The 18,875-nt window shown below is 39.6% G+C and overlaps 1 protein-coding gene across 1 annotated transcript; it reads right to left on the reverse strand.

The window, feature by feature from the left end:
* Positions 1–14,729: 14,729 nt before the first annotated feature.
* On the reverse strand, positions 14,730–15,956 carry UBTFL1 (upstream binding transcription factor like 1). The gene has a single exon (XM_069566615.1). The coding sequence runs from the start codon at positions 15,948–15,950 to the stop codon at positions 14,730–14,732; it is 1,221 nt and encodes a 406-aa protein (XP_069422716.1). The 5' UTR covers positions 15,951–15,956.
* Positions 15,957–18,875: the final 2,919 nt, after the last annotated feature.

Here is an 18,875-nt window from a genome sequence, read left to right on the forward strand (position 1 = left end):
AGTTGTTTGTCAGTTGCTTCATTTGCTATTATTTTCTCCCATTCCGAAGGCTGTCTTTTCACCTTGCTTATATTTTCCTTTGTTGTGCAGAAGCTTTTAATTTTAATTAGGTCCAATTTGTTTATTTTTGCTTTTATTTCCAGTATTCTGGGAGGTGGATCATAGAGGATCCTGCTGTGATTTATGTCGGAGAGTGTTCTGCCTATGTTCTCCTCTTTCAGGTTTATAGTTCCTGGTCTTACGTTTAGATCTTTACTCCATTTTGAGTTTATTTTGTGTGTGGTGTTAGAAAGTTATCTAGTTTCATTCTTTTACAAGTGGCTGACCAGTTTTCCCAGCACCACTTGTTAAAGAGATTGTCTTTACTCCATTGTATGTTCTTGCCTCCTTTGTCAAAGATAAGGTGTCCATAGGTGTGCGGATTTATCTCTGGGCTTTCTATTTTGTTCCATTGATCTCTTTTCTGTCCTTGTGCTGGTACCATACTGTCTTGATGATTGTGGCTTTGTAGTAGAGCCTGAAGTCAGGCAGATTGATTCCTCCAGTTCCATTCTTCTTTCTCAAGATTGCTTTGGCTATTCTAGGTTTTTTGTATTTCCATACAAATCTTGAAATTATTTGTTCTAGCTCTGTGAAAAATACCGCTGGTAGCTTGATAGGGATTGCATTCAATCTGTAGATTGTTTTGGGTAGTATATTCATTTTCACTATATTGATTCTGTCGATCCATGAACATGGTACATTTCTCTATCTATTAGTGTCCTCTTTGATTTCTTTCATCAGTGTTTTATAATTTTCTATATATTGGTCTTTAGTATCTTTAGGTAGGTATATTCCTAAGCATTTTATTCTTTTCATTGCAATGGTGAATGGGATTGTTTCCTTAATTTCTTTTTCTACTTTCTCATTATTCGTGTATAGGAATGCAAGGGATTTCTGTGTGTTGATTTTATATCCTACAACTTTACTATATTCATTGATTAGCTCTAGTAATTTTCTGGTGGAGTCTTTAGGGTTTTCTATGTAGAGGATCATGTCATCTGCAAACAGTGAGAGTTTTACTTCTTCTTTTCCAATTTCAATTCCTTTCATTTCTTTCTCTGCTCTGATTGCTGTGGCCAAAACTTCCAGAACTATTTTAAATAGTAGTGGTCAAAGTGGGCACCCTTGTCTTGTTCGTGACTTTAGGGGAAATGCTTTCAATTTTTTACCATTGAGGATAATGTTTGCTCTGTGGTTGTCATATATAGCTTTTATTATGTTGAGGTATGTTCCTTCTATTCTTGCTTTCTGGAGAGGTTTTTTTTTTTTTATCACAAATGGGTGTTGAATTTTGTCAAAGGCCTTCTCTGCATCTATTGAGATAATCATATGGCTTTTATTTTCCAATTTATTAATGTGGTGAATTACATTGATTGATCTGCAGATATTGAAGAATCCTTGCATCCCTGAGATAAAGCCCACTTGGTCATGCTGTATGATCTTTTCAATGTGTTGTTGGATTCTGATTGCTAGAATTTTGTTAAGGATTTTTGCACCTATGTTCATCAATGATATTGGCCTGTAGTGTTCTTTCTTTCTTTCTTTCTTTTTTTTTTTTTTGTGTGTGTGGCATCTTTGTCAGGTTTTGGTATTAGGGTGATGGTGGCCCTCATAGAATGAGTTTGGAAGTTTCCCTTTCTCTGCAATTTTCTGAAAGAGTTTGAGTAGGATAGGTGTTAGCTCTTCTCGAAATTTTTGGTAGAATTCAGCTGAGAAGCCATCTGGACCTGGGCTTTTGTTTGCTGGAAGATTTCTGATTACAGTTTTAATTTCCTTGCTCTCGATGGGTCTGTTAAGATTTTCTATTTCTTCCTGGTTCAGTTTTGGAAAGTTGTACTTTTCTAAGAATTTGTCCTTGTCTTCCAAGTTGTCCATTTTATTGGCATATAATTGCTGATAGTAGTCTCTTATGATCCTTTGTATTTCTGTGTTGTCTGTTGTGATCTCTCCATTTTCATTTCTAATTGTATTGATCTTATTTTTCTCCCTTTGTTTCTTGATGAGTCTGGCTAATGGTTTGTCAATTTTATTTATCCTTTCAAAGAACCAGCTTTTGGCTTTGTTGATTTTTGCTATGGTCTCTTTTGTTTCTTTTGCATTTATTTCTGCCCTGATTTTTAAGATTTGTTTCCTTCTACTAACTCTGGGGTTCTCCATTTCTTCCTTTTCTAGTTTCTTTAGGTGTAGAGTTAGGTTATTTATTTGACCTTTTTCTTGTTTCTTAAGGTATGCCTGTATTGCTATGAACTTTCCTCTTAGCACTGCTTTTATAGTGTCCCAGAGGTTTTGGGTTGCTGTGTTTTCATTTTCAGTTGTTTCTATGCATATTTTGATTTCTTTTTTGATTTCTTCTGTGATTTGTTAGTTATATTAGGAGCATGTTGTTCAGTCTCCATATGTTGGAATTTTTAATAGTTTTTCTCCTGTAATTGAGATCTAATCTTAATGCATTATGGTCAGAAAAGATGCTTGGAATGATTTCAATTTTTTTTTTAATTTATCAAGGTTAGATTTGTGGCCCAGGATGTGATCTATTCTGGAGAAGGTTCTGTGAGCACTTGAGAAAAAGGTGAAATTCATTGTTTTGTAGTGAAATGTCCTATAGATATCAATTAGGTTTAACTGGTCTATTGTATCATTTAAAGTTTACATTTCTTTGTTAATTTTCTGTTTAGTTGATCTGTCCATAGGTGTGAGTGGGGTATTAAAGTCTCCCACTATTATTGTGTTATTGTTAATTTCCCATTTCATACTTGTTAGTATTTTTTCTTACATATTGCAGTGCTCCTATGTTGGGTGCATATATATTTAATTGTTATATCTTCTTCTTGGATTGATCCTTTAATCATTATGTAGTGGCCTTCTTTGTCTCTTTTCACAGCGTTTGTTTTAAAGTCTATTTTATCGGATATGAGTATTGCTACTCCTGTTTGCTTTTGCTCTCTATTTGCATGCAATATCTTTTCCAACCCTTCACTTTCAGTCTGTATGTGTCCCTTGTTTTGAGGTGGATCTCTTGTAGGCAGCATATATAGGGGTCTTGTTTTTGTATCCATTCAGCTAGGCTTTGTCTTTTGGTTGGGGCATTCAACCCATGTACGTTTAAGGTAATTTTTGATAAGTATGATCCCATTGCCACTTACTTTATTGTTTCGGGTTTGGGTTTATGTGCCCTTTTTGTGTTTCCTGTCTAGAGAATATCCTTTAGCATTTGTTGGAGAGCTGGTTTGGTGGTGCTGAATTCTCTCAATTTTTGTTTATCTGGAAAGCTTTTGATTTCTCCTTCATATTTGAATGATATTCTTGCTGGGTACAGTAATCTGGGCTGTAGGTTATTTTCTTTCATCACTTTTAGTATGTCTTGCCATTCCCTCCTGGTCTGAAGCGTTTCTATTGAAAGATCTGCAGTTATCCTTATGGGAATCCCCTTGTGTGTTATTTGGTGTTTTTCCTTTGCTGCTTTTAATATTTGTTCTTTGTGTTTGATCTTTGTTAATTTGATTAATATGTGTCTTGGGGTGTTTCGCCTTGGGTTTATCCTATTTGGAACTCTCTGTGTTTCTTGGACTTGGGTGATTATTTCCTTCCCCATTTTAAGGAAGTTTTCAACTATTATCTCCTCAAGGATTTTCTCATGGTCTTTCTTTTTTCTTCTTCTTCTGGGACTCCTATAATTCGAATGTTGGAGCGTTTCATATTATCCTGGAGGTCTCTGAGATTGTCCTTATTTCTTTTAATTCGTTTTTATTTTTCCTCTCTGATTCATTTATTTCTACCATTCCATCTTCTATTTCACTAATCCTATCTTCTGCCTCCATTATTCTACTATTTGTTGCCTCCAGAGTGTTTCTGATCTCATTTATTGCATTATTCATTATATATTAAGTCTTTTTTTTATTTCTTCTAGGTCCTTGTTAAACCTTTCTTGCATCTTCTCAATCCTTGTCTCCAGGCTATTTATCTGTGATTCCATTTTTATTTCAAGATTTTGGAAGATTTTCACTATCATTATTCGGAATTCTTTCTCAGGTAGATTCCCTATCTCTTCCTCTTTCGTTTGGTTTGGTGGGAGTTTCTCCTGTTCCTTTACCTGCTGGGTATTCCTCTGTCTCTTCATTTGGTTATATTGCTGCATTTGGGGTGGCCTTTCTGTATTCTGGAAGTTTGTGGAATTCTCTATATTGTGGAGTTTCCTCACTGTGGGTGGGGTTGTATCAGCGGCTTGTCAAGGTTTCTTGGTTAGGGAAGCTTGTGTTGGAGTTCTGGTGGGTAGAGCTGGATTTCTTCTCTCTGGAGTGCAATAAAGTGTCCAGTAATGAGTTATGAGAGTTCTGTGGTTTTGGAATAACTTGAGTTGCCTGTATATTACAGCTCAGGGCTGTGTTCCTGTTTTGCTGGAGAATTTGCATGGTATGTCTTGCTCTGGAACTTGTTGGCCCTAGGGTGGTGCTTGGGTTCAGTGTAGGTATGGAGGCATTTGATGAGCTTCTATCGATTAATGTTCCCTGGATTCAGGAGTTCTTGATGTTCTCAGGGTTCGGACTTAAGCCTCCTGCTTCTGGTTTACAGTTTTATTTTTACAGTAGCCTCAACACGTCTCCATCTATACAGCACTGATAATAGAACATCTAGGTTAAACTGAAAAGTTTCTCCACATTGAGGGACACCCAGAGTCGTTCAGTGAGTTACATGGAGAAGAGAAGAGGGAGGGGGTAGTTAGAGGTGACTGGAATGAGATGATTAGGGATCAAAAGAGGAGAGAGCAAGCTAGCGAGTAATCACTTCCTTATGTGCACTCCTCAGTCTGGACTGCTTAGAGATGTTCATGGATTTATACAGAGAAGAGGAGCGGGAGGAAGTAGACAGAGGTGGCCAGGAGGATACAAGAGGGAAATGAAAAGCAGAGAGACTGATCCAGCCAGTAATCAGTTCCCTAAGTGTTCTCCATCATCTGGAACACACAGAGATTCACAGAGTTGGGTAGAGAAAAGAAAGGGGAGGGAGGAGACAGAGACAACCTAGTGGAGAAAAAGGAGAGTCCAAAGGAGGAGAGAGTATTCAAGCCAGTAATCTCACTCTCAGGTAAAACTGGGTGCTGAAGATTGGGTTTTTAAATGTACAAAATTGACAACAAATACCAAAAAGCAAAGATTAAAAATCTAGAGTAGAGGATGGATTTTCAAAAATACAATATTAAAGAAAAGAAGAACAAGAAGAAAAAAAAAAAACAATGTCATGAGAATTATTAAAAACCAACAACCACACACACAATAAAAATACATACGGCATTTGCTTTAAAAATAGGGTCTTTCTTTTTTGGAAAAGTGATAGTAGATTATAAAAATTAAAATTGAAGGAGAAATAGAGGACTTAAAATTTTTAAAAAGTTAAAAAAAAAGGAGACGAAAAAGAAAAGAAGAAAAATCAATCAAACAATATCAACAACAACAACAACAAAAAAAGAGAATGGTCGTAAAAATTGTAAAGATATTTCTGGGACTCTCTGGTGTTGTGGGCAGTGTGGGGTCACTTCCAAGGCTATCCCCTATGTTTAGCTTCTTCTGTTTGCTGGTATCTTCAGTGTCTGACTTCCGCCCTGACACAAGGGGTGGTGGACACTTTTTTTTTTTTTTGGCTCATTGTTCAGTCGCGCTGTGGGGAGGGAGGGATGCTGCAAAGAAATAACACTGGCATGTGCTCCCAGTGTCTCAGCCACGCTGGGCATGCCCCTGCACACGGTGCACACTGCTCAGGCTCTACGTTGCTCTGCCGGGAATCATCTGAGGCCGGCCCTATGCTGCCTGCACCTCCCCAGTCTAAGCCGCTCAGTCTCAGCTCTCAGGTAGCCCTCAGAGGCGCAGATTCGATTGGGCCTGCGTTTTGTGCCCTTCCCAGGTCCGAGTAGCTCAGGTGTTTGGTAAGTGCAGTCTCTGTGACTTATCGCCTTTCCCTGCTCCTCAGTTTTCTGAGTGTACTGCTGGCGCCCCTTGTCAGGCAGATGGTGACTGTCCAGAACCCCAAGAAGTCTTAGTTAGCAAAGAACCCGGCTTGCAGTTTGGTAGGTAAAGTCTCTCCGGGGCTGCGATTGCCCCCTTCCAGCCCTTACGGCTCTGGGTGCCTGTCACCGGCAGGGGATGGTCTGCAGCTGGCTATTTCTGTTCCGTCCTTTGTTCTGTGCATGGTCCTGGTGGTGTCTTATGGTAGAGCTTTTCACGTGGTAGCTATCCCACAGTCTGGTATGCTAGCCCAAGTTAGTTCGCTCTGGTTACATTCGGGGCATCCCAGCCCGATTCTTAAAAAGCACTGCAGCCCGCATCTCCCTGCCCAGCCCCCACTCGCTAGTGGCAGATGCAGGCGTCTGCGCTGCTTCTTTGCTGGGGGAGTTACCGTTGGGCTCGTAATCTGTTGGTTTCAATTAATTATTTATTTTTCTTCCCTGTTATGTTGCCCTCTGTGCTTCCAAGGCTCGCCACAGACTCGGCAGTGAGAGTGTTTCCTGGTGTTTGGAAACCTCTCTCTTTTTAAGACTCCGGAGCTCCCTCCCTACCTCCTTTGTCTCTTTTTCCATCTTTTATATTTTTCCTACCTGTTTTTGAAGACAATGATCTGCTTTTCTGGATGCCTAATGTCCTCTGCCAGCATTCAGAAGTTGTTTTGTAGAATTTACTCAGCGTTGAAATGTTCTTTTGATGAATTTGTGGAGGAGAAAGTGGTCTCCCTGTCCTATTCCTCTGCCATCTTAGCAATCTTAGTTTTTTGGATGTTGGGTTTGAAGCCAGCTTTTTTACTCTCCTCTTTCAACTTCATCAAGAGGTTTTTTTTTTTTTTTTTTAATGTCAAGCCATTTAATTTTTTGTTGTTGGTTTAAGCCTTTGCTAGGAAATCTTCTTTTTGCTCATAGCTATATATCTTTTTTTTTTTATTTTTTATTTTTAGTTTTTTATTTTTTACATTTTAAAATCTTTAATTCTTACATGCATTCCCAAACATGAACCCCCCTCCCACCTCCCTCCCCATAACATCTTTCTGGGTCATCCCCATGCACCAGCCCCAAGCATGCTGCATCCTGCGTCAGACATAGACTGGCGATTCAATTCACATGATAGTATACATGTTAGAATGTCATTCTCCCAAATCATCCCACCCTCTCCCTCTCCCTCTGAGTCCAAAAGTCCGTTATACACATCTGTGTCTCTTTCCCTGTCTTGCATACAGGGTCGTCATTGCCATCTTCCTAAATTCCATATATATGTGTTAGTATACTGTATTGGTGTTTTTCTTTCTGGCTTACTTCACTCTGTATAATCGGCTCCAGTTTCATCCATCATCATCAGAACTGATTCAAATGAATTCTTTTTTTTTTTTTTTTTTTTTTTTAGGTTTTTAGTTCCTCCTTGCTTTCTTCCATAAGAGTGATGTCATCTGGATATCTGAGGTTAATGATATTTCTCCCTGAAATCTTGATTCCAGTTTGTGCTTCATCCAGCTTGGCATTTAGCATGATGTACTCTGCATACAAGTTAAAAGAGCAGGGTGATAGTATACAGCTTTGATGTACTCCTTTCCCAATTTGGAACCAGTCCGTTATTCCATGTCCAGTTCTGTTGCTTCTTGACCTGCATACAGGTTTCTCAGGAGGCAGGTAAAGTGGTCTGATATTCCCATCTCTTTAAGAATGTTCCACAGTTTGATGTGATCCCCACAGTCAAAGGCTTTAGCATAGTCAATGAAGCAAAAGAAGATAACGGACTTTTCTTGCCTTTTCTATGATCCAATGGATGTTGACAATTTGATCTCTGGTTCCTCTGCCTTTTCTAAATCCAGTTTGAATACCTGATTGTTCTCGGCTCACATACTGTTGAAGCCTAACTTTCAGAGTTTTGAGCATTACTTTGCTAGCATGTGATATGAGTGCTTTTGTGTGGTAATTTGAACATTCTCTGGCATTGCCTTACTTTGGAATTAGAATGAAAACTAACCTTTTCCAGTCCTGTGGCCACTGCTGAGTTTTCCAAATTTGCTGGCATAATTATTAATTGCAACACATTATAACCTTATTATTAAATCACAGTACCTGTTTTTAAGAAGTGGCTCTTTGAGTCAGTGTTTAGAGTCAAAACATTGACTTCAGTTTCAGTGAAATAAAAAGCACAGAGTACAACAACACAAAAGCGTTCTGAAATTTTTGTGTTTAATGAATGTACCAAATTTCTAAATGTGGAAGAAAAAAGTAGATAACAGTTATGGATGAAATCAGTAGGAATATGAGACCTGATTAATTCATTGTCGCTCTAGAGTTATGTGACCATGTGGAAGCAGATGAACCAAACTCAGTATTGGGAGGTGTTTCACTTAGTCTACTATGGAGACAAACATCATTTAGACAAAATAGAAGAGAAAAGCAAGGAGATTTTTCAACAACTCAAAGAAAGTCAATAAAATATGGACCTAAAGCAGAAACTTTTAAAGCAGATATATGAGGAGCTCAAGGAATTGTGCCTTAAGCCAGATATGGAGCTAATCCAGGTAAGGACGGAGGCCTGGAGAGTCATGGTGTTCCATGAATAATACCCACCTCTCCTTTTTCTTTCATCATGTGTTTGAAATCATGCTTTCTATTGCTGTGATCAGAGTTTTATCTGTCCAGGAAATGCTAATGACCAAGGATCATTCTTGCCATACACAAGAATTGCAAAGCTTCACAGAAAAGTAGGTAAAAGAAATCCTACAGAATCCATCTTAAATCCTTCTTAAATAGACCTAATATTCAATTACTGAAAAACTTCCACAGAGAAGGATGCTTGAAGACGTACCAGTTGGCATGTGGACCTGGCAATAATGAGAAATTTGGGAATCCCTACAACTCACTTCCCTTTCTGTTTCTGTGTGCGTGATACTATGCTGAAATGTGGATTCACTCACCCTTGGAAACAAGAAACTATGTCTCTGCTCTGAAATACATTAAGACTTTTTTTCTGTTTCTATCTTTACAGCATTATTAAAACATGTGGAAAAGGTAAGTTTGACCACATTTTCAAGTTTTGATAATTATAACTGTGATTAGTCATTTGGCACTGAAATGGGAGCATGAGTTATCAGGACACTATAACCTCTTTCACGATGTATTTCAATTTCTCTTTCTCCAAAGATTGAGGTGGAGCTGGGCAAGGGAATTACTTGCAGGATTTTGTGCAAAGATCACATGAGGACAACTACCATTGCTGATTTTAAGTTTTAGAAAAAGACAAAAACAGAGGGGATGTACCCAAAGGCATGACAGGATTATGTGCAGGAAATAAGGGTTGATAGAAACCTAATGTGGAATCAGAGAATGGGCCAACAGAGGATCATCAGGGTGCAGGGTTTCCATGTGCAGCACATGGGGAGGTGAAAAAGAAAGACTCTATCACGCTCTCAGGAAAACTTGGTCCCAGGAATTGAGATTGCTACCTGAGATAAGCTCCTCAACTGCTAGCTGTGGTTGTACAGACACTGAACATTTCTGTGGAGACTCGAGTGGATTAAAAGTCAGAGTGCCCCTCTTGAATGCCCTTCATTTCAAGTCATTTTCCACAGCCCTGAGATTGGCTGCAGCAAACCAGATACTGTCATGACTGATTTGAACTTGATGCTATGATTGCAGTGTTAGCCCTGGGATAGAAGAGATCGAATATTATTTGATTTTGATAACATAAATCCTCTAGTCTGGGTGATTACTTCCATGGGACCTGTACCTAAATTTGAGGATTGAAGTGAAGCCTCTTCAGAGTCATGCAGCCATAATTACTATGATGAAAATTTGAGCTCCAGAAGAGTAATGAAGTGTCCTTTCTTGCAGGGGTGAGTCAATGCAGCTGCACCTGCCCTGGCTTGTAGTATCACAGCTCAGTGGGTGACCCATCCCTGGACTCATAGACTGGCTCAACCAATTCCAAGGTAATAGACAGCCCTCTGGTTAGGGTTGGATGCATTGACCTCTGTTACTTTCCTATGGGTTACCTTTCCCCACTGTCCAATCTGTGGACTATGCTGGAAATTTTAATATCCACACTTACCCTTATAGGAGAATAATGTATGGAGTAAAACTAAATGGTATCTGGGGAAAAAAAAAACCATTTATAATGAGTGGTAGTAAGCTATCTAGAGGGTAAACAATAGGAAAACATAGTGGATGGTCTGTAGCAGGCTGAGGTATATTATTGACTGTTTAAAGGTAACTTGTAGTTTTGCATGTACATTCAGTACATACCAGGTTTCACGGAATGAATGTTATCATTGGTTTTGAGATGCTTAGAGAATTTTAACTTGGTTTATAAAATGCTTTGTAATAAATACAAAATATAAATCCTCTTTATGGTCAAATTTATTACAAACCTAAAAGGAAGTTTTATACACAGTTTATATAAAACATTGGCAAAGTAAGCTGAGAATTTCTTTCATTAGACTTATCCCTTTTTACTTCAGAGTATGCTGGCAGAAACTTCTCACAAAGAAACTGCTTCAAAAGATAAGACATTTTGCTTTCATTTCAACTTTGCATGCTTTAGTAAAAAATCTTGTCAGGAAAAGTGAAAACAGTTTGGGAGTTATTATTGGCATTACAGTGCATTTTCTGAGAAGGGCAAGCTATATTGGTTTCTGATAGTGAACTTTTTAATTTATTGACAATTTCAAATGTAAAATTATAGAAATGACGGCCAAGAGGTAGCAGTAGGTCTCATAGATACAAATCATTTATCCCATTTGGTCTGGCCAAACCTTACAGAGACAGACCTGTAGATCTTCGACTGGAAAAGATTTCTCAAGCTCGCCTTGCTGTCCTGATTCCAATTCTAGCCACAAGTTAGGAAACCTAGACACTCTACAAAACCAATGTCCATCAGGAGTTTATAACACTAGTTGCTAATATAATATTTTTCCTTCTTCCTGCAGTGTACATTGCACTGGATAATGAAAGAGTCACTCATTGTGTCCCTGTGTTTGAAGATCTGAGATGTCTGCTGACTGTTCCTGATGGTTCTGTCAACAACACTTCACCAAGATCTAAATATTTTCTTGCCTGGGGAGCTGAGTCATTCACTTCTGGTCAATGCTACTGAGAGGTGGATGTAGCGGGTTGTTGCAACTGGGCTATTGGATTTTGTAATGATTCTTGGACAAGAGACAGTGACATGGTCCTTGACTCAGAGTTTTCCACTTCTTTGTATCAGAGAGAACAATCAATGCAGTTTCTTTACCTCCTCTCCACTGTCACCTCAGTACGTCAAAAGGCCTCTGGGCCGGGTGGGAGTGTTCCTGGATTTTGATGGTGGTGTCCTGAGCTTTGTGAATGTGGCCAATAGCTCTCTCATTTGCAGTTTCCTCTCCTGCTCCTTTCCCTCTCCTCTCAAATCTTTTCTGTGCTCTGGACACTCTTGATCAAGGACAATGTAGAAATCTGAAAACAGGTATCAGAAATGTAAACAATTGACATCACTAATTTAATGTCTGCTTGATTTTCTATAACTTTACCTTCCTTTATGAAGCATATTGATTGATTTGTTTAAGGGTTAACATGTCAAGTGCATGGGCTTTCTGGATGGCTCAGCTGTAAAGAATCCTCTTGCCAAGCAGCAGATTTGGGTTTACTCCCTGGTCGAGAAGATCCCCTGGAGTAGAAGATGGCAACCCACTCCAGTATTCTTGCCTGGAAAAAATCCCATGGACAGGGGAGTCTAATAGCTACAGCCCATGGGGTCACAAAGAGTTGGACATGACTGAATGACTAAGCACATGTCAACTGTATAAAGTGGTATAAAATGTTAAATAAAACTATCTCTGAATACTATGCAATTTTTATTCTATGTCTTGTCTGTTAATTTCTAAGGTAGTTGGATGCGGAAGAACTCCTGGCTCTGTTCACCCAGTTAGTGTTTTAAGGCAAGGTTTAGAATTCCCTTATCTCTTCTGTGCATATACCTCACCAAGCCTCAGTTAATCCTCTTTTTTCATGATGTAATTTGTAAAGCTATTGGACTAAATAAGGACATCCTCTTTGGTAGACTCAGCATATCTTGTACTTTTTTTTTTTTTTCTGTAAAACTCACTACCTAATATTGGCTGACCCATCTAGCTTAGAAGGTTTATGTCTGCCATATGTACAGATAAATCCCAAGTAACAAAAACCAACCTGCTTGAAATATAACTGTTTCAATAAATAGCTATACAAAGTTATAACTAAAAATACGCTCTATCACTGTTAAAAAGCTTATAATGTATAACCAACATCAGAAGGAAAAACAATAATATTATTTAACAAAAATGTTGAATGGGCTACCTATAAAATTCATAAGCTCAAGAGATTATCTATCACAAACACACTAAATATAAATGCATATATATCTTAACAGAATGACATAGAGAAAATAAGAAATTGAAATTGAGGAGAGACCTCAAATCACAGAAATATTGAAATTTCATTTATCAGAATTAACAGCAAAACTTTTTGGTGAGTGTAATAAAGAATACTTCAGTTCAGTTCAGTCGCTCAGCTGTGTCCAAGTCTTTGCAACCCCATGAACAGCAGCATACAAGTCCTCCCTGTCCATAACCAACTCCCGGTTTCCACCCAAACCCATGTCCATAGAGTCAATGAGGCCATCCAACCATCTCATCATCTATCACCCCCTTCTCCTCCTGCCCCCAATCCCTCCCAGCATTAGGGTCTTTGCCCATCAGGTGGCCAAAGTATTGGAGTTTCAGCCTCAACATCAGTCCTTCCAGTGAACACCCAGGACTGATCTCCATTAGGATGGACTGGTTGGATTTCCCTGCAGTCTAAGGGACTCTCAAGAGGCTTCTCCAACACCACAGTTCAAAAGCATCAGTTCTTCGATGCTCAGCTTTCTTTATAGTCCAACTCTCACATCCATACATGACCACTGGAAAAACCATAGCCTTGTCTAGACAGACCTTTGTTGGCAAAGTAATGTCTCTGCTTTTGAATAAGCTATCTAGGTTGGTCATAACTTTCCTTCCAAGGAGTAAGTGTCGTTTAATTTCGTGGCTGCAATAGCCATCTGCTGTGATTTTGGAGCCCAAAAAAATAAAGGCAACAACTGTTTCCACTGTTTCCCCATCTATCTTCCATGAAGTGATGGACCGGATAACATGATCTTAGTTTTCTGAATGTTGAGCTTTAAGCCAACAACAAAATTGTATTTAAAATGCTTTTAGTTAATCCAATCTTCAGTTTCAAAATAATAATACATTACTACCATGTGATCTAATAAGAGTCATAAATAAATCAGGGTTGCCCATGTCTGCAACAAGAGAAGCCACACCAATGAGAAGCCTGCACATGGCAAGAAAGAGGAGCCCCACTTCCTTGGCTAGAGAAAGCCCATGGTCAGCAATGAAGACCTAGTGCAGCCAAAAATAAAAAAAATTATATATATAAATAATCATAGAAATATTGTGATAGTTTCAGGTGAGCAGCAAAGGGACTCAGCCCTGCAGATACGTGTGTCCATTCTCCTCAAACCTCCTTTCCATCCACGCGGCCACATGACACTGGGCAGGGTTCCATGTACTGTACAGTAGGTTCCCTGACTGTACATTTATAAAGAATAAAATATTTCCCTAAGACATCAAGGAGTAAGATGAACTCTCAAAACTTATCCCTTTTCATATATAAGAACACAACTACTTCAGTGATACTAATAGTGCATTAGAGCCAAAGATGAATATTTTTCATTTTCAGCCAAGAATACTTAGAAAAGTACATTGAGGTGATGATGGCTTACCCTCATTTTTAAATATATAAATAAACCAAAATATTAAAAGTAATGTCATTCTAATACATAAAAATTCCCAGTTTAGTAACCTATGGACTAAAATGCTTATACAAAACACCTGTTTAATACAATCACATAACATAATGCAAAAAAAAAAAAACAAGTCTATGGCAAAAACATGATTCCTTACAATCTTCAGCATGAGGAATGGGTTGGGGTAGAAATCAGAAGAAATTTAGATGTGGCCTGGAAAATTAGTGTCATTGAGTCAAAGGGTGCTGGTTTTAAGGAAAAGCTAACTCAAATGGAGCAGTATTAAATTTTAATTTCTAATTTTTGACATCAGTAAGAAAAATCTCACTAATAGCTCAAAGGATAAATATATAGAGAGAAATGCTGCTGCCCACAAGCCCATCCTGGCTTCCAAGATAAGGAAGGGCCAGCTCCTCACTTCAGAGAGAAGGGACAGAGACAATTTTCTTAAAGGCAAGCCTCCTACTTCCAGTCAATCAGATCTTCCCTCCCCAGCTCAGTGCCTGAGTCCTGAGGGACAAAGTCACAGAAAAAAGGTGGGGGGGTCATAGACCCCTGGAGCCCCTCACATGTCTGGAAGGCAGAGGGTGAGGAGAGCAAACCTTTCCAGTTCAGGGAGCTCAGTCTAGTCCAGGGTGCCCCGCAGCCCAGTCAGCTCAGGGTTTATTCCATGAGGCATCATTGGATTGAGTTTCTCTCAGGGTCAACATGGGGTAGATGGAGAGGCCAGAAATTACAGCACAAGATGCCTTCTTTCCAAGAGGTCCCACTTTGCATGAAGAGGGAAGAAAAGAAGGAAGGCAATGAAGAGGCAACAGAGAGAAGAGCCCACTGACGTTTGCTGGAAAGTTCTCTGTCTCTTCGGGTTGTGAACTAAACTCAGTTGGAATCATAGTCAGAGGAGTCCCCTGAGGACGATGAGCTGGAGCCATGGTCCTCTGGCTCAGAATCTCCATCTTCCTCCTCAGTGCTGGGGGCTGAGGAGCCTTCCTCCTCGTCCTCATTTTCTTCTGATCTCCCTGAGGCAGGAGAATGTTCTCCAATCATGTCTGATGATTCTGACTCTGCAGCCTGAAACCCCGGGTTCTCTCTAAGCTTTCCTTGCAGATTCCTTGATGATGGGGACTGCAGGCTCGTCCTTCTAATCTTGGGGTTCGGGCCCCCTGTCACCTTCATGTTCTTACACTTAGCACAGGTCGCCTCTCTGTAGGCAGCATATTCTTCAGGAGACAGAGTCCTGAGCCAGAGATCAAGGTCCACCTTGTACTGTGTCTGCAGTTCCTCCGCCTGCTTCTTATAAAGCTCCTTCTGGTCCTGGGGGACGCGCTGCCAGCGTCTACTGATCTCCACCATGCGCTCCCTCGGGGGCACCACTTTCAGCTCCCTGCTCGACCAGAGATCCTGGTGGAACTTGTGATAGGCATTCATCGGGGGCTTCTTGGGCTCTCCGTGGAATTTCCACTTCATGGCTAGATTGTTTTCTGGGGGAGGTTTCACTCTTTGCACATTTTCCTGAAACTTCTTTGGCACTTTGCTTTGACTTCCTTTGGGGACATCAGGTTTCTTGGAGTTCTGGACTAGTTCAGGGTGCTGTGTTCTGAACAGAGCCATTTTCTCCTGAAACTCCTGTTTCTCTTTCTGGAAATCTTGACTGTATTTCAGCTTGAGCTGTTCAGGTAGCTTCCTGTATTCCTCAGAGAGAACCTTGGTCAGCTCCTGGTTGCTCATCTTGGGGTATTTTTGGAGGTACTGAGGTCTCATCTCTTTAAAAAAGCGAAGGTAAGCTGTCAGGGGCTTCTTGGGTAAATCAGGATGTTTCTTGTGGTTTCTACTTTTGGAAGGATTGTTAATATTTTCCTTAGCTTCCAGGATTAATTCTTTCAAAGTGCGAAACTTTCTCAAGTTATGAGAAATTTCTAACCATTTGAGTTTGCATTTTTCCCCAGAAAAATCTTTAAAAGCTACTTTTTCCCAGTCCATCACTGACTGGGTCATTTTGAATGTGTGCCTGTCACTGGATGGAATGCTTTTCTCCATATATTCCAGTAACTGCACAATGTCTTCTTTGGACCAGTTATCTTGACTTTTAGGCATCACCATTTCTAGGTCTTTGGGAAAATTACATGGTCCTAAAGGTTCAGCCATCTCAGCAGAATCTCCAGCATCTGCACTCCCAAGATTCAGCAGGTGAGGGTGATGATTCTGTGAAGAAAGAAAAAGAAAGTTACTCTCCTATGTGACACATGAGAGAAGCACATACCACTTGAGATATGTCTCTTCTATCATTTTATTTACCCTTAAGAATGCAAATGAAAACTGGCCTAGTCTGAATCAATATTCATGTTGAACATTATGAAGCTTCATTTTCAGAGTTAAGTATCTTCAGACCCCATTCACTCTGCCTCCCAAACAATTTCACCAGAGAGTGTTTTACATATAAATGAGGAAACTAAAAGACTGGCTATTCACTCAAGGGACAAAGAATAAGAGAAAATGAAGGGAGTTAATAAAAGTAAGGACCTGAAAAGTAAAGGACTTTAAAACAGCAATGGCAAACCACAGCACATGGATAAGAATGGTCAAAATCCCAACGATGGCCATCACCACATCCTGAGAGGATGGGGAGAATCAGGATTCATCATCAGTTGATTCACTGATGATGGGAATTCAAAACAGTACAGGCCTTCAGAAAGACAGGGCAAGGGAAAGGCAACCCACTCCAATATTCTTGCCTGGAGAATTTCATGGACAGAGGAGCCTGGTGAGTTACCGTCCATGGGGTCACAAAGGGTTGGACATGATTGAATGACTAACACTTTCTGAAAGACAACATGGTGGTTTGTTACAAAACTAAATATCCTCCTACCATGAAATTTCATAATCCTGTTCTTCTACATTTGCCAAAATCAGGTGAATCCATTTATAAAAAACTGCAGATGGATACATCTAGCAGCTTTGCTCATAACTACAAAACTTGAAAGCAACCAAGATGTCTTTAAGTAGATGAATGGACAAAGAAACTCTGGTACATCCAGTCCATGGAATAGTATTCACTGCTAAAAAGAAATGAGTGAGAAAGCTAGCAAGAGACATGGAGTATAGTTGAATGCATATCACTAAGAGAAAGAAGTTAATCTGAAAAGGATACATACTTCATGAGTCCACCTATAAGACCTTCCAGAAAAAGAAAAATACAGAGTGAAATAATCCTTGGTTTCCAGCAGTTACAGTTGGAGGACTGAGGAACATGCAATCACAAAAGATTTTTAGGGCATATAACACTTTGGTGCATTATACCGGGGGGTGCCTGTCACTATACATCAGTGTAAAACTAGTAGAATAAAAACACCAAGAATGAACACTAATGTAAAATCAGGAACTTTGGGTGACAATGAAGAATCAGTGCAGGTTCCTCAGTTGTAATAAATACACCGCTCTGATACATTATGGGATAATGGGGAACCTGTATGTGTGCCTTTGTTTTGAGGAGGTGGGATATATATGGGAACTCTCTGTTCTCTGCTCAGATTCAATGTGAATATAATCTCTCAATTAGTAGCACTCCATTGGATTCCAGGGAATAGCTACCTTTTTCCTTTTTATTAATTTATTTTTAATTGGAGGATGATTGCATTAGAGACTGTATTGGTTTCTGCAGTACAACAATGTGAGTCAGCTATAAGTCTAGAAAGAAGCATCCAGGTGGCCATGGACTGAATGGGCAACTGAGATAATAATTGATATGATTCATCGCACAATAGAAGTACCATCAAAGATGAAGACAAGTGTAAACGTGTTTATGTAAGAGTCAAAGACTTGAAGGGTTAAATATTTCTTTTCAGACAACATCAATAGACATTGTATTAAGGCCCATTAAATATAATTTAGGGCTTCCCTGGTGGCTCAGATGGTATTCTTGGGCTCCAAAATCACTGTGGATGGTGGCAGTAGCCACAAATTTAAAAGAAGCTTGCTCCTCAGAAGAAAAGCTATGACGAATCTAGACAGCATACTAAAAAACAGACATCATTTTGCTGATAAAACTCCATATAGTTTTCCAGTGGTCATATATGGATGTGAGAGTTGGACCCTAAAGAAGGCTGAGTGTTGAAAAACTGATGCTTTCAAACTGTGGTGCTGGAGAAGACTTTTGAGAGTCCTTTGGACAGCAAGGAGATCCAACCAGTCAATCCTGAAGGAAATCAGTCCTGAATATTCATTGGAAGGACTGATGCTGAAGCTGAAACTCCAATACTTTGTCTACCTGATGTGAATAACTGACTCATTGGAAAAGACCTTGATGCTGGGAAAGATTGAGGGTGGAAGGAGAAGTTGTCGATGGAGGATGAGATGGTTGGATGGCATCACTGATGAGAAGAACAGGAATTTGAGTAGGTTCCAGGAGTTGGCGATCCTCAGGGAAGCCTGGTGGGTTGCAGTCCATGAGGTCGCAGAGAGTCAGACGTGACTGAGCAACTCAACTGAACTGATACTCCTAAAGATTTTTCACACTTGGAAATATGTAAATTCCAAGTTAAAATGCAAAAGTGCTGGCCATCCCCTGTTGGTCCAGTGGCTAAGACTCCATGCTCCCTGGTGCAGGGCATCAGGGTTCAATCCCCCTCAGGGAACTAGATCCCACAGGCCACACCAAAGTGCTCACATGCCAGGACTAGTAGTTCATGGATGATGACTAAGTGTTTGCATATCTCCAACTAAGAAGCAGAACATACAAATAAATAAATGAAATTTTAATTAAATACTTAAAAATAATAGTGCTATCTAATATAGTGGGCATAAAAATAAAGGACTGAAATTAATCAAGATTTCCATTTCTATATCAGACTGAGTGAAGAATTTTCTCTGCTTTTTTGTATTTGGTGTCACTGATGTTATGTTTTGAGAGTCATCACCAGCATCTAGGTTATCACTGGATATTTCGAAGAACGAGCCCCACCATTTCCTGAAGAAATATTACTCTTCACATTCTACTACAGTTTCTCAATCAAGTTTTAGGCATCATGC

Source organism: Ovis canadensis, chromosome 21 (assembly GCF_042477335.2).
Source record: "Ovis canadensis isolate MfBH-ARS-UI-01 breed Bighorn chromosome 21, ARS-UI_OviCan_v2, whole genome shotgun sequence".
Lineage (NCBI taxonomy): Eukaryota > Metazoa > Chordata > Mammalia > Artiodactyla > Bovidae > Ovis > Ovis canadensis.